Source organism: Trichechus manatus, unplaced genomic scaffold, assembly GCF_000243295.1.
Source record: "Trichechus manatus latirostris isolate Lorelei unplaced genomic scaffold, TriManLat1.0 scaffold00108, whole genome shotgun sequence".
NCBI lineage: Eukaryota > Metazoa > Chordata > Mammalia > Sirenia > Trichechidae > Trichechus > Trichechus manatus.
The window spans coordinates 1,331,735-1,347,598 of record NW_004444044.1 but is presented as its reverse complement, the minus strand read 5'-3'; the positions used below and the strand labels follow the sequence as shown (position 1 = coordinate 1,347,598).

The 15,864-nt window shown below is 37.4% G+C and overlaps 2 protein-coding genes across 10 annotated transcripts in view; both read right to left on the bottom strand.

The window, feature by feature from the left end:
* Positions 1–7,569, bottom strand: part of LOC101359911 (mitochondrial inner membrane protein COX18) — a 24,625-nt gene extending 17,056 nt beyond the window's left edge. Inside the window, 3 exon segments of the mRNA XM_004383319.2 lie at positions 3,871–3,971; positions 5,894–6,145; positions 6,147–7,569. Of these exon segments, the coding sequence (XP_004383376.2) occupies positions 3,871–3,971; positions 5,894–6,145; positions 6,147–6,626 (833 nt within the window). The 5' untranslated portion in view covers positions 6,627–7,569.
* A 2,416-nt stretch (positions 7,570–9,985) lies between these two features.
* Positions 9,986–15,864, bottom strand: part of ANKRD17 (ankyrin repeat domain 17) — a 203,159-nt gene continuing 197,280 nt past the window's right edge. For 6 of the 9 annotated variants that reach the window (XM_004383316.2, XM_023737784.1, XM_023737783.1 and 3 more), the window contains 4 exons: positions 14,502–14,750; positions 13,805–13,983; positions 13,230–13,394; positions 11,897–12,499 (listed from right to left, as the gene is read on the bottom strand). In XM_004383316.2, coding sequence (XP_004383373.1) covers positions 12,440–12,499; positions 13,230–13,394; positions 13,805–13,983; positions 14,502–14,750 — 653 coding nt within the window. In that variant the 3' untranslated portion in view covers positions 11,897–12,439. Of the gene's footprint in view, positions 12,500–13,229; positions 13,395–13,804; positions 13,984–14,501; positions 14,751–15,864 lie in introns of all 9 variants that reach the window. The other 3 variants (XM_023737785.1, XM_023737779.1, XM_004383318.2) reach the window with 3 other exon arrangements.

Here is a 15,864-nt window from a genome sequence, read left to right as displayed (position 1 = left end):
GAAATGACAGTCTATTTAACAAATGGTGCTGGCAAAACTGGATGTCCATCTGCAAAAAAATGAAACAGGACCCATACCTCACACCATATACAAAAACTAATTCAAAATGGATCAAAGACCTATATATAAAGCCAAAAACTATAAAGTTCATAGAAGGAAAAATAGCATCAGTGCTAGAGGCTCTAATACATGGCATTAACAGGATACAAGGCATAACAAGCAACACACAAACTCCAGAAGATAAGGTAGATAACTGGGATCTTCTAAAAATTAAACACTTACACTCATCAAAAGACTTCACCAAAATAGTATAAAGAGAACCTACAGACTGGGAAAAAATTTCTGGACATTACAAGTCAGACAAAGGTCTAATCCCTAAAATCTACAAGCAAGTCCAACACTTCTACAACAAAAACACAAATAATTCAATTAAAAAATGGGCAAAGGAAATGAACAGTCACTTCACCAAAGAAGACATTCAAGCAGTCAACAGACACATGAGGAAATGCTGCAAATTAAAACCACAATGAGACAGCATCTTACTCCGGCATTACTGGCATGAATTAAAAAAACCAGAAATAACAAATGCTGGAGAGGCTGTGGGGAGATAGGAACTCTTATGCGCTGCTGGTGGGAATGCAAAATGATACAACCATTTTGGAAAATGACATGGCGCTTGCTTAGAAAGCTAGAAATAGAAATGCCATACGATCCAGCAATCCCACTCCTAGGAATATATCCTAGTGAAATAAGAACCATCACATAAATAGACACATGCACACCCACGTTTACTGCAGCATTGTTCACAATAGTAAAAAGAAACAACCTAGATGCCCATCAACAAATGAATGGATAAACAAACTGTGGTACATACACACAATGGAGTACTACGCAACGATAAAGAACAATGATGAATGTGTGAAGCATCTCATAACATGGATGAAACTGGAGAACATTATTCTGACTGAAGTAAGTCAATCACAAAAGGACAAATATTGTATGAGACCTCTACTGTAAAAACTCATGAAAAAGATTACACACAAAAAGAAACAATCTTTATTGTGGTTACCAGGGATGGGAGCGGTGGGGGGGAGAAATACTAAAGAGACAATAGATAAGTGGTAATTTTGGTGAAGGGTAACAGTAAACGATATTGAGGAAACCAGCACAACCTGTACAAAGAAAGGTCATGGAAGCTCCACAGGCACATCCAAACTCCCTGAGGGACTGAATTGCTGGGCAGAGGGCTGTGGGGACCATGGTCTCAGGAAATGTCTAGCTCAATTGGCATAACACAGTTTTTAAAAAAAAAAAAAAAAAAAGTTCTACATTCTACCTTGGTGAGTAGCATCTGGGGTCTTAAAAGCCTGTGAGCAGTCATCTAAGATACTCCACTGGTCTCACCCCTTTGGGAGTAAAGGAGAATGAGGAAAGATACAAAGGAAAGATCAGTCCAAAGGACTAATGGACCGCAACTACCAGAGCCTCCACCAGACTGAGTCCAGTACAGCTAGGTGGTGCCCTGCTACCACCACTGACTGCTCTGACAGGGATCACAAGAGAGGGTTCTGGACAGAGCTGGAGAAAAATGTAGAACAAAATTCTAATTCACAAAAGAAGACCAGACTTACTGGCTTGATAGAGACTGGACAAACCCTGAGAGTATGGCCCCCGGACACCCTTTTAGCTCAGTAATGAAGTCACTCCTGAGGTTCACTGTTCAGCCAAAGATTAGACAGCCTCATGAAACAAAATGAGACTAATGGGGCATAACAGTCCAGGGACAAGGACCAGAAGGCAGGAGGGGACAAGAAAGTCAGTCACAGGAAACTCAAGGTTGAGAAGGGACAGTGATGTCATGTTGTGGGGTTGTTAACCATTGTCATAAAACAATGTGTGTACTGTTTAATGAGAAACTATTCTGTAAACCTTCATCTAAAGTACATTAAAAAACTTAAAAGAAAATCTTAGAGACCACAATAAAAAAATAAATAAACAATAGTTTACCTTAAGTAATACAGAATGCCTCCCTTGAGCATCATGCTCTTTTAAGATCTATCTATGTAGGAGCAAAGTGACAACAGCAACTTGAAAGGACAGGAACCTAAGTAGGCAGTGAGTTTATGTTAATGGAGGAGGAATAACTCAGAAAAGGAAGGTGAGAATGGCTGCACAACTGGAACAGTGTAATCAATGTCACAGAACTGTACATGTAGAAACCTTAATTGGTGTATGTTTTTGCTGTGTACATTCTCAAAAACAAATAAAATATTTAAAAAAAAAAAAAGAAGAAGAAAACGCAGGAAGCCCCTCAGATGTGTCTTCCTTGAAATCCACTCATCTGTATAACGATGTGACTGGACAATCATCCCGTCAGAGCTGCATAAACAAGGTGCCAGAAGTCTTCTCTAGGCAGGATCTATAACCCAGGTGAGCAGTTATTTATTTGTTCCTTTGGCCTAGGGCTGTTGTTTTCAGGTGATCTGATCAGTAAAATTTCAAAACTATAGGTTTGCCAACTTTTTATCAGGTAAAGACATTAAGCTACCATAATGATTTAAAAAACTCAGGTCTTTTTAGCACTAAATAAAGATGGACATAATCTCATCTTAAAGACAGTTGGCAAATTTATACCTGTGTAGATAAAAATATACAGAGTACCATGAACAGGTAGTCCCTGACTTATGATGTGTTCGAGTTAAGGATGAACCTGACGACCAGCTGTTTTTTTTTTTTCGTGTGTGTGGCTTATCGTTAGTAATATGTACTACATATAATGTTGCAGAGCATAATTTGCTGACGTTCTCATTTTCAGGTGTTCACTTGCAGACGTTCAAACATTGGATTTATAAAGATACTGATAATAAAAGGCAACAGTAATGAAAACTAAAAAAAAAAAAAAAGGACAAATAGGTATCCGAGTTACATCAGAACTGACTTAGGATGGAGTTATCGGAATGGTGCCCTGTCATAAGGTGGGGACTACCTCTATACATATTACATAGTTACACTAACCCGTTGCTGTTGAATTCAATTTTGACTCATAGTGACCCTATAGGACAGAGCAGAACTGCCCCATAGAGTTTCCAAGGACTGTCTGGTGGATTCGAAGTGCCAGCCTTTTGGTTAGCAGCCGTGGCTCTTAACCACTACACCACCAAGGTTTCCAAGAGTTATACTACAAAGTCTTCATTTTTCCTCATTGATATGTACTGGTGAATATTTGTCAAAATCTAGTAAGAATCAGAATTCGGAAATCTGAGTAAGTAGTAGCTTACACTGGTTGAGCCAGGAGGACTTAGAAATTCCCAGCAGAAAACTGCAGCATGGCAAAGCACTCTTGGGCAAGGGCTTTCTAAGAGCCCAGGTGGACAACTGCCCAGTGGACAACTGCATAGGGTAACCACAATGGATGTCCACGTGCCTCTATCATTGTACTCATAATTTTCTATGTCCCCATACCTATGGGCTATTACTAGCCGTATCTTTTCATTTGTTGACCAATATCTCAATAGACTGGCACAGCATCTTCATTCTGTGAAGACTCTCCTGACTTTCCCTGATGGCCAAGCTCCTTGTACATAACCTCTACACGCACTTAATTCATTGCCATCACGATCCGATTACAGACCTATCTTTTTCTATGGGTTGCAGTCACAAAAGTACAGAGAACACGCTCTTCTTATCTTTGTTTCTTCATTCCTTTGTCCCGAATCTAGTATATAAAACTACCACACCACACAAACTTTTCCAAAAAATAAGTAAAAGTAATACTTTGTTACCAAGGCTACAGAATGTCCAAACCTATAATCAACATCATCATTTAACATTATATATATTCATGGTCTTAAATGCATAGAATTAGCTTACCTGGCAACTCTTTTGGACCATCCCAACTGATTTGCACGAACTGCAACTTCTTGCTTAAGATGTCTGGCAATATTTTTTATTTCTGGCTGCAAATTTTCCACCTAGCTAAAGAAAAAGTAGAATTTATTATGAGCACATAAAAAATTTTTATTACTACCTACTCAGAGTTTTACTCTTTATTGTCTCAACTCATTTAAAAATGTGGTTTACTGATCATATCAAGAAACCTTAAATCTAAGCATGTTAATTTGCTTACGATATTCTTAGTTACAACAAAATTCAAATCCAGCTTGTACACTTAGCTGCATGCTCCCAAGCAAGTTACTTAATCTCTAAAATCTGTTCCCTCACATATAAAATGTATAACAGCATCTTCTTCACAGAGGTATTGTAAGGATTAAATGAGAATTACACTCTGGGATTTACTGTTTCATCCCTAGATTTCTCAGTAAACTGAGTAAACAGTAGTCTATTAATTGTCTTTAATACTCCTTAGAAGTGAGGATGGCAAGACTTCATCTCACGTACTTGGACATGTTACCAGGAGGAGGAGGTACCAGTCCCTGGAGAAGGACATCATGCTTGGTAAAGCAGCGTGCCAGCAAAAAAGAGGAAGACCTTCAAGGAGATGAAATGACAGTGGCTGCAACAATGGGCTCAAGAACAATTATGAGGATGGTGCAGGACAGGATAGTGTTTCATTCTGTTGTACACAGGGTTGCTACAATTTGGAACCGACTTGAAAGCACCTACTAACAACAACGATACACTGTGGAGAGGACAGTAGTCGTTCAGTGATAGAATTCTCCTATGCAGGAGACCAGGGTTCAATTCCTGGCCAATGCACCTGAAGTGGAGCAAGCACTCTTCTATCAGTGGAGGCCTGTGTATTGCTATGATGCTGAGCGAGGAGTCCCTGGGTGGTGTAAACAGTTAAATGCTCAACTACTAGCTGAAAGGTTGGCAGTTCGAACTCACCCAGTAGTGTCTCCGAAGACAGGTCTTAAAGGTCACAGCCTTAAAAACCCTACGGAGCAGTCTACTCTGCACATGTGGGGTTACCATGAGTCAGAACTGACTCTACAGCAATAAACAACTTGATGTTGAACATGTTTCAGTGGAGCTTCCAGACTAAGACAGACTTACAAAGGAAGGCTTGGTGATCTCCATCTGAAAAACTGCCAATGGAAACCCTATGGGTCATGACAGTTGATCCCATTGTGCATAAGTCGATCTCATGGGGAAACTCAACGGTAGCTAAAAATAAGCTGTGTGAGAGACACAAATTCAGAAATAAAATTGCCTTTATTTCTGATCTGTTAATTTTGTTTTCCATAAAATAGTCCCCTGACATAATGGTATTGATGGTTCTCTTCCTGTTTTGTTTCCAGTTTTTTTCCCCAATGATAATCTTAAAACATGAAAGCCTTTATTTCTGAAGTCTCACCTATGAATAATGCTTTCTTGTTTTCAAAGCACTTTAACCTATACTCTCAGATTTGATATCACAATATTGTGAAGTAGGCACCTCTTTTCTACAAGAAAAAAAAGAAAACGAAACACTAAAAGGTCAAGTGATTGTGAATAACCAGACAGGCTTGTCAGTGGTGGTCGAGCCTAGCTGAGGAACCAAGTTTGCAAATTGCTACCTCTGTAGTTGTTTTCTAGTAAGAATCATTAGTTGGGATACTTGGAAATGAAAGATACTGCAGACATACAGGTTTTCACGAAGGTAATTTTACAGGTCTATACAACTTCTGCTATTGATTCCTTTCTCTCATTCTGTAGAGCAAGTTTAGTAACCACTTACTGTTTAGTAAACGAAATGACAGGTACATGTGTCACTAAACATCCTTACTTAATACACTCAACGCTAGTTAAATTTCTTAGCGATTAAGACGTCAAGACGAAAACTAAGCACTTCCGAAGTATCCGGGAAAAGCACGAGCCGGATACAGGCCAGCCTCGCCCCCAACAGCGGGAGTGGTGGCGTAAGGTCTACGCGCGGCTCGGTGCCCCTCACCTTGGCTAGGATGTGGTGCTGGTAGACGGCCAGCGGCAGCGTGACGGCGCCACGCATGGCCACGGTGGTGAGGAGAATGCTGCCCCACCAAGGAAGACCCGTGGCGGCGTGGGCGCTGAGTAACACTTCCTCCGCGCCTCGCACCGGCGCGGACGCAGCCAGGGCCTCGTACCAGCCGCTGGTGCCACCCGGTGCAACCGGAGAGACTGATGCCACCGCCCACGCTGGGAGAGCAGGGCGCTCAGTGCCGCCCGTTGGGGCTGGTGCAGGCGGCAGGCCCCGGGCCCCGAGCTGCAGGACAGGCAGCCGCCGCAGCCACCGACCGTCGAGCCGGCACAGCATATCGGAGCCAGGGCGGAGACCAGGACTCTAGCCTCACAGAGGAGCTGCGTACGCGTTTCGACCAAAGCGCCTGTGCATGCGCCGGCGACACCGAGGCGTAAAGTGCGTGCGCGCCCGTCCGCCCGTGACAACAATCGACCTTCCCCTTTAAGCCAATGACGTTTTCCGTCGCACTAGGAATGACGCAAGAGTAAGGGAAGTCCCGCCTTTCAGACACGGCAGTGGGCCGGCCTGCCGAAACAGGAACCTTTCTCGCTGTTGGCGTGAAGCTCTTTAAAGGCGGGACTGAAATTGCAGAGCCGAGTGGAGGTCCTCCTGCCCTGAGCGTGGAGGGATGTTCCCTAGGAAGCTCCCGCGTTGTAAAGTCAGTCTTCAGCATGTGCCGTTCCATCCTTTTTTTCCTCTAAACTAATCGTGTCATTTGTGGTGGAATTTCAAGCTTTGATGGGTGGTTTTTGTAACCAGAAAGTGGGCCCTAACCTCCTTTCTTGCACACCGATTGCTTCCGCCAGGGATTATTATGGGTTACACTGCCTAAAAGTCAACACGTTGCTGAAAGCCGAGGTTCCTTATGGGATTGGAGAGCAGCGTGTGTTTCTCGCTGACCCTGAGTTTTAATCATCATTCTTTAGGCACTGGGCATAGTTAAGTCTGTCCTCTAAAGATTTAACTGGGCCATATGTACAAGGTAGTAGGTTCAACCTCACCTGCAAACTGAGTTTTCCTAAATGTTTTATTTTCCATTAGTAGTAGGACCAAAGATCTTACATTAAGGGTAAGGAACCATCACCTGATTTAAGGGTATGGTCACTGGCAGCACGATCAATTCTTAACTAGAGTTAGCATGTAGCCTTTGTAAGCTTTAAAGAGCTTGAACAGCAGCATTGGGTATCTTCTGGTTAGAAGGAATATGGCCGAATCTTAGGGGACTATATAGTTTTCACTTTTGTGTTTCTGGCAACAGCAAACGGACTGGAATGATACGGAGTAGTTACTTCATAGTAGGGTCGCCCCTAGACCAAGAGGCCAAAATGTGTTGAGCGAAATCAAATGTCGGATTTTTAAGAAGGCCTCCAATTGATTCTTGGCCAATACACCTCATGCGCAGCCACCACCCGTCAATGGAGGCTTGCATGTTGCTATTATGTTGAACAGGTTTCAGCAGAGCCTCCAGACTGAGACGGACTAGAAAGACAGACCTGGTGATCTACTTCTAAAAATTAGCCAGTGAAAATCCTATGGATCATAACTGACTGATCCTTAACCCATCATTGGGGATGGTGCAGAACAGGGCAGCATTTCATTCGGTTGTGCATGCGGTCGTCATGAGTTGGGGGTCAACCTAATGGCAGCTAACAACATTGAACTAATGTAAAACTGCAGCTACTGTTCTGCCTCTCTATGCAAGGGAGCAGATACTCTGTTCTCTAGCTTCTGGAAGTCAACCTCCTTCAAAACTGACTGGTACATACATATATTTTAAAATGTGTGTTTAAACACACACACCACTATATGCTATAAACAGACTTTCTCCTTTTTAAAAGAAAAAGTCCATCAATCTATTTACCTATCCATTTAAGTTAAAAAACAATCTGCAGCTACTGACTACTGCGCTAACATGGAAATTCAGTTTTAAATGGAAATTCCTTCGCCTAAAGATCGTTAAAACAGTAATGAAGTGATTCTCTGCTGCAGGATTCCCCCATTTCCAGAGAACTGATGACATTGAGAGCTGGCCCTTCCACAGTGGCATGTAGCCTAGAGAATGACTGCTTAATATCCAGAAGGAGGGGAGTTGATTAAAGAAAAAAAAAAAACCTAAAAATCTCTGTATTTACGGATTCACTGTTCATATAATTTAAACCAAGAGTTTTCAAACTATTCCTCAGATCCTAAGACTCATATTGTGGGTCAAGACTGGGACCTCCTCTAAAAATGTAGGTCCATCTTTTCTGCTATATATTTAAGTGACATACTCTAACTGAAAAAAGTATTCCATTGTTTTAAAAGTTTGAACAGTGTGATCTAAATAAAATGATGAATATTTAATTTCTGCTAATATTATACACACGCACACATACACACACATTTCTTAATCCATATAATGGGGATAATCAGAACTTGGTAGAGAATGTTGGGAAAAGCATTATCAATGATAAAACCCATTACAATAGTAAATTGTTATCACTAATGTGTATGTACTGGTCATCCAACATTGTGGTATCTTTTATCTTTTAAGTTGCAGAGTACAATATAAAATGACCTATATATACTGAGCAAACCACCCAATTTAAAATCATTTATATGTAAACCCTAACAACTTGCAAATGAACTCGTGCAACACACTCTTTTAAAATGTTTGATATTTATAATTGGCATATTCCTGTCTTTAATGTTATATCAACACAACAGTTTATTGTCTCAACTTTATTTAAGCTTCTTAACAATGGACTGTATATTACATTTCTCTTTCTGCAGCCTCTGAAATTCTTATCCATTGTGGTGCCCTTGAAATTTGAATACAGGCTATTATTATCACATACAGTCATTTAGATTTCTCATTTCCGAAATACGCCTTTTGAAATGTTTGATAAAAGAAACTTTAAAAGATAAATTATTTTCATGAGTAGTTCTTTAAGTAATCCCTGGAATCAGATTTAGGTTTAATTTCTTTTTCTTAATTTTTTTAAGGCATTACTTTTCAAAACCAAAGTCACCTAGTGTAGAATTAGCATTTTTTATTCCTCTTTGTTAAAAACATCCTCTAATATAATTTTTATCATCATTGGTTCTTAAGTATTGAACATGCACAGTTGGCTTTTCTTTTTCAAGTGTGAATTCATATAAAGATGGAAGTCTAATATGAAACCCAGCTGTTAGTCCCATACTCCAACTGTAGCATGATAAAGGAATTCTTATTTATGTCAAGGCCACAGTGGCGTTTTTCTCTATATTCACTTACCCAAAGTACATATTTTGTAATCAAGACATATAGTAATATTAAAGCACTAATAATATTCTCATCTTAAGTTCCATTCACCTGACTTAACCAAGTGTTGTGGCTTGTTTAAGCAAGCATTTATTAATGAGATGTATATTTGCAAAGAGATTCAGGAGCATCCAGAATTCACAAAGTATACCAAATTATTAAAAGTGTAAGACATGATTCATTTATCTAAAAATTGGGAAACTGGAATACCGAATCTCTATATTATAGTAACTAACAACAGTGAATTGTCTTTTGAGATTTAATCTTTTAAAGTAATTCTGATTTAAAATTTTGTTACTTAATGTTTTACTATGCATAAAGTGGTCTGTAATGCCAGATCTGTGGGACTGTTTCTGAAAAACATCAGAGTGAAAATAGGTTGAATAAATCAAGGATATGAAGAGGTTTTATCATCTTGAGTTTCCCTGTTTATTCCAACACTTTGTACTGTTATAAGAATAAAGTGAGTAATATGGTGTGACAAATAATTTTGATGAAATTATATTTAGGTAATTTGAGTCTAAAGAAAGAAGGAATACTATTTGTGTGACGAACAAGACAATTAATAAGCTATTTACCTTTTTTTCCTGAGGAGAAAATTAGCTATGAAGTAAGCACAGTAATTTACCAAAAATAATTTTAATTTACAGTAATGGAAACAGATGAGGAAAACTTCACATAAATACTAAAATCAGTTTTTTGTGAATAAAAATATATTTGATAAAAAGGAATGAGAAAGGGATATTTTTGAGACTGGTAAACAAAATCATCTCTAAAATGGGATGGTTGGTATAAACAGATTACATAATAATTGAGATATTATCTGTTTCAGTGTTTAAGGTATGAACTAACCCAAGTGTTACTTTCAAGAGTTAAGTCACTTCTTAAAAGAATGAGAGGAAAGAAATACATCATGTAGTCTGCATATACACATACCACATATTTTCAAAAAGGAAATAAAAAAGACCTGCGCGGTCTCAAAATATTGTGTTCTTTTTTTATTGTTCAAATAAAAATGCACTGTATTACACCTGAAATATAAAAAAATGTATCTGGAAAATGTTGCTAGTACAGACTTCTAAAACCATGGTATTGTATTTAACAAGTCTCATTTCCCCAAACTAAATATGGGGCATTCCAATCTATATTCCCCTACCCACAGTTTTAATTTAAAATCAAGAAAATATAGGGTTTTTTTGTTTGTTTTTTCCCTTCTTGGTAGTCTTGTTGGTAAGACACCTCTTCGTAAGAAATTCAGTTTTGTTCAACAACAACACTTGTATGTTGTAATAAATACTGAAGAACATCTGTTCTCCAACAGGATTCTTTTAAATAGAAAATAACCCTAGTTAACAGAGGAAAGAATTAAGCAAAAAAAAATAGGATACTGACAAAAGCCATATATAAAATTCTCTGTTAAAGAGCAGTCTACCTCTTTTTTCTTAGTAAAGTGCTATACTTTTATTTCATAGCTTTATTTATAAGATCATTTAGTTTTTCCTTTAAATTTGGCATCACAGACAAGTGGAAAAACAAAAATTATATACTTTAAGACCACCTCCTAAATTAAAAGATATGAATGTGTTGTTTAGAAACCTTGGATACATTTGAGGAATCATCTTTTTACTCTTTCCTCAGGCTACCAGAGTAAATAAATTATTTCATTTACTTGATCAGCCAAGGAACAATAGTTAATAATGTCAACTCTGGGTGATTTAACCTGAATTTTAGTTATTGTTTATGTTTTACTAATGTGGAATTAGAGTCTAATAAAAATTTTAAAAAAAGACAAATTGATATAAGCATTATCTCACTTTTATAGTTATTTTCTTTTACATTTCAACCATATTCTTTTTCCATATGAGACAGGATAGGACACATATTCTTCTTGGATACGTTACTGTTTTATTGTTTCAAGTGGATAGAATATATAAATCTCACTGAGTAGTTTAGTGTGGCCCTTTATCTTATATAAACAGCTTAAATGGAGACTTTGTATTATAATCATGTATTCATGTTATCATAAATTGTCTTATTGACAAATGCAAAATCTCTTTTACTAGGCCAAGTTGGCTGCTGATCCTTTTCACTAATAATATACATGTGTAGGTAACAAGAAGTCTCTAAGATTGGAAATAAAAGAAATTTAGATTCTTTCCACCAAGTTACTAAAAACTGGAATTTTTATGCTGACATTTGATTACTGGAAAGCCAATGTTAAGAATCTATATTATCCAATATAAAATGTTACACTGAATTAATCTATTAAGAGGTTCTGTAGTAGATATGCTCACTGGGAACCAGAAGTGGCTTTTGAAACTTTCAGTCTAAATGTTTTAAGGTAAGAAGATGATGAATGTGCTCTCTCTGTAGCAGCCATTATAGTGAAAATCTTTACAGAATTGTTTCACTATCAGCAAGAGACTTTTACTGGTAGTAGTGGTAAAGGTAAAGAGAGAAGAAAGAGCTGAAGAAAGAAGTGTGTATTATGTTTAAAGTGTAAAAAGGTAAAAGACACAGGGAAAAGTGAGAAATTTCTTGTGTGTGTGCCTTGCTAAAAACATACCCAAAAGAGAGCAAGTTGAATATTTTAGAAACCAACATAGGGAAACACCCACTGATAATGCCCATTTTTTTTACTTTATACTTAAATTACACAAGTAGAAAAGTTATGCTTATTAATAGTTTAATGTATGAAGGAAACATCCAGATTTCTGAATATGAAGGTACATATCTCACATTAATTTAAGTCTACATAAAGTAGAGCCTCTATACTGACATACTGAAATTTACTTTCTGCTTAGCCTTTTCTGTTTGTTATGTAAACAATTGTACATTTATTTGCCATTCTAAAACTTCAGGATCAAGTTTACATAATTTTGCTAAATTTCCGTGTTTGCTCAGAAGCAGTTTACAGTACTAAAACCAACCAGCCAAAGAACAGCTTCAACAGAAAGTTATGTCCAAAAGGGAAGAGGGAAAGAAAAAAAGAAAAATGATAAGAAAAATGCTAACTAAGGTAAAACGGATGACAATGGGGAATGGGCAGTCACAAATGTTCACAGAAAATAGGTCAGTTAGTAAGTTCTTCTGCAAAAAGCCTACACACTTCAGTCAAGCACATCAGTAGAATGATTTGGGAGCGTAAATTTTTTTCGGCCACTTGTGATTTCCTCTGAATGAAAAGGATCTGCAGGCTAACAAACTGATCTTCATCAGCCAAGCTGGTTCATATGCACACTATTCATGTGAGGTGCCCAGGGTCCAGTCCACACCTATGAATATAGAGCACGTATTTTATCAAATATGCCTTAAACATATATTTGATTAAAATAAAACTTTTAAAAACTAAGAAAGTCTCAGTCTCTATGGACTAAAATAGCTAAACCTTATTAAATTCACAATATACTAGGACATAATGGGAAAAACAATGATAAAACTACTTTTACCCGCTGTTTCCTACCTCTCTTCTCCTCATATACCTCAAACAGGATCTGATTTACCACCGTCCCCTTTTTTTAACCATTACCCAAGTACATATGGATTTATGGTTATGGAAAAACAATGAGTCAGGGGTATTAAACATATACCAAAATAAGCTAAAATAAATAACCAGTTTTGTGAATTTTCAGAGTTAATTATATATACTGTTTTGGCATTCAAAATACTTTTAATAAATAACCTCTAGATGGCCCTTTTTACACCACTACAAAATTTTGATGTATAAATTATATCATAATCACTTTGCAACTTAAAACCTTTTACTTACCATCCACTACCCAAAGGAATATATAAAACTTTTAATAATTTTAGCTCCAACCCATTTCTCTGCTATCATTTTTCACATCCATATAGCTGTATTTTAGCTATATCAAATTTCTCTCAATTTCCTCAACTTTTGATACGCACCATACTTTCTCACTACCACGATTTACCTGTATCCTATTTGTCATGGCATTTCACAGAACACCTAACAAATGTCGTTCACTGAATGAGCAGCCTTACCGTTTGAGGGCCATTATTTTCCGTGGAGCTGGAAACCATCTTAATCAGCGAGTTCCAAGAGGGGTCTGCAGCATGAGGGCCATTAAATATGGGTCCTCCAGCACCATCAGCGATCGGTGCTACTGGAGGAATCATTGCATTCCCATACACAGAAAAAGGCATACCCTTAAAAGGAAGAAAAAAAAAAAAAAAGATTACACATGTTCATGTCAGTGTTGACTTTTACTAATATAACTGATAGCCATAAAATTGATTTTTGCACCTTCACTTCCTTTTGGAAAACTGTAAGTCATCTGAGGAATGTAAAAATGACTTTCCAATATATGATTTCTTCTAACATTAGATTATAAATGAGCCTACTATATCCAAATTACTTTATCAAAAAACACTCTTTTAAATATTGGGCCTAAATCAGGATTTGTAAATATTTATATTTTGCGAGATTTTGGCCTGTTGCTGCATTCCTAAGCCTCAGCATCCATTTCATAAATGCTTTTCCACTTGGAAGTGAACGAAAACTAAGAATAAGAAAAACATTTAGAAATAATGAAAATGCCTATTTAAAGCAACATTACCCCAACTTTAGGGAAGTCCATGTATCCTGCAGGAACATGCTGATGGAATGTACCAGAAGGAGTTACAATTCCTGTACTATCTCGCTCCATTGCTTGATGCTGTGAAAACACTCCTGGATCAGACATTGGCCTATGAATCATAGGGTTTCCCATGGCAGGGTTACACCAGTCTACTTTGTCTGAGGGAAAACAGAGGCAGAAAAAAAGAAAACTGGTGATATTTAAAATCAAAGAACAGCAAATAAAATGTTTTATATATTTCTAATATTTTCCACATTGAATTGTGAATTCTTTGAGAATAATGACCTACTTTTATATATTTACTGCAGTATTTTTATGTTTATAGGTATATAGTAGCCTAACGAAGTAGCCTAAATACTTGTTGTTACAAAATAAAGAAAAAAAGCTAAGATAAAAGCTAAAGAGATTCAAAGGAAATATTAACATATCTTTAATATGACAAATAAAGAAAACATGCTTATATTAGACTATTTTCAGAAAACAAAGATAAATTCAATGGAAGATCACATGGGAACACAAAATTTCCTGAACTCTTAAATAAAAGTGATAAAATAGTCAAAACGGAGATATGAGCACAAATTTTTAAAAAGTGACTATGAATGTTAAATAATGTTTACAATATTATATGATTAAATGAATAAACTTAATTTCTAGAAAGTAGGATAACACATCATACCTTGATTGCCACCAATCCCTTCAAAGGACCAGATGCCACTATGCCCTACTGATGTGGACAAATTACTCCCAATAACAGATGGAGCTGAAGTTCCAGTTTGCCTGATACGAGCAGAACGTTCAGTCCCAATAGGGACTGGAACTTTCCTGTCCTGAGAAACATTGCTGGGCTTTTCTGACCCTAATGGTACTGATGATGGGGCAGGAGATGGTGCACGCACTCCAGCGGATACTGACTGTGCAGGGGAATCTGGAGAAAAGACATTTGAAATGGTATACATGTCATCTATAGAAGATGTAATTTTGTAAAAATAAATCTTAAATTTTGAAGACAAGTTAAATATGTATTCTCTGAGGGAAAATGAAATACAAGAATCATGTTTAAGAAGTATAACAATGAAATACAAAATAAAAATGTAAGTAATCAATTATGCACATTAAAATTTGATTAAAATCTCATGACCTCAAAGTCATTTTTTACTCTGGCTCACAATTTTTCCATTTAGTTAGTTACATGATAACAGGATGTGAAAATATCAATACCGCAAAAGCAGTTAACTATACATGTAATTATAAGGAGCCCTGATGGCGCAATGGTTAATTGCTTGGCTGCTAAGTGAAAGGTCAGTAGATCAAACCCACCAGCTGCTCTGAGGGAGAAAAGACCTGGCAATCTGCTCCTGAAAAATTATAGCCTAGAAAACCCTGTGAGGCAGTTCTGTTCTATCCTATGTTGCTATTAGCTGGAATTGACTCGATGGCACAAAACAACAAACATGCATGTAATTAAACTAATTAATATTTAAATGAATTAACCTATGACACTAAGGGAGTAAAATGTAGCAATAGGCAAGGAAAAGGCAATCTTTAAATTAAAAAAAAATGTTTAAGTCAGGACCTGACAGAACCTTTAATATGCTGATGAATACAAAGAGGAGGCTATTATGCCTCATTGCCCAACTTTTATCAGTTATATTTTGTGGGTATTCCACACACTTTCAAAAATGACAACCTCAACTTTATGTATCAAAACAAAGTCGGTTCTCAACATAGTCAATCTTGGTGCATTCATTCGTGATTCAATCCTTTTACATACTATTAAGTATAACAAAGAAAAAAAAAAAAATCTCTCCTGGCTACCACCAATGGCTACCCTGACAGGGAACAACAGAGAGTCCCTGATGGAGCAGGAGAAAGGTGGGGTGCAGAACTCAAATTCCAGTAAAAAGACCAGACTTAATGGTCTGACACTGGAGGAACCCCAGAAAGCATGGCCCCTGGATTCTCTATCAGCCCAGAACTAAAACAATTTCCGAGGCCAACTCTTCAGACAGGGATTGGACTGGACTGTGGGACGCAAAGTG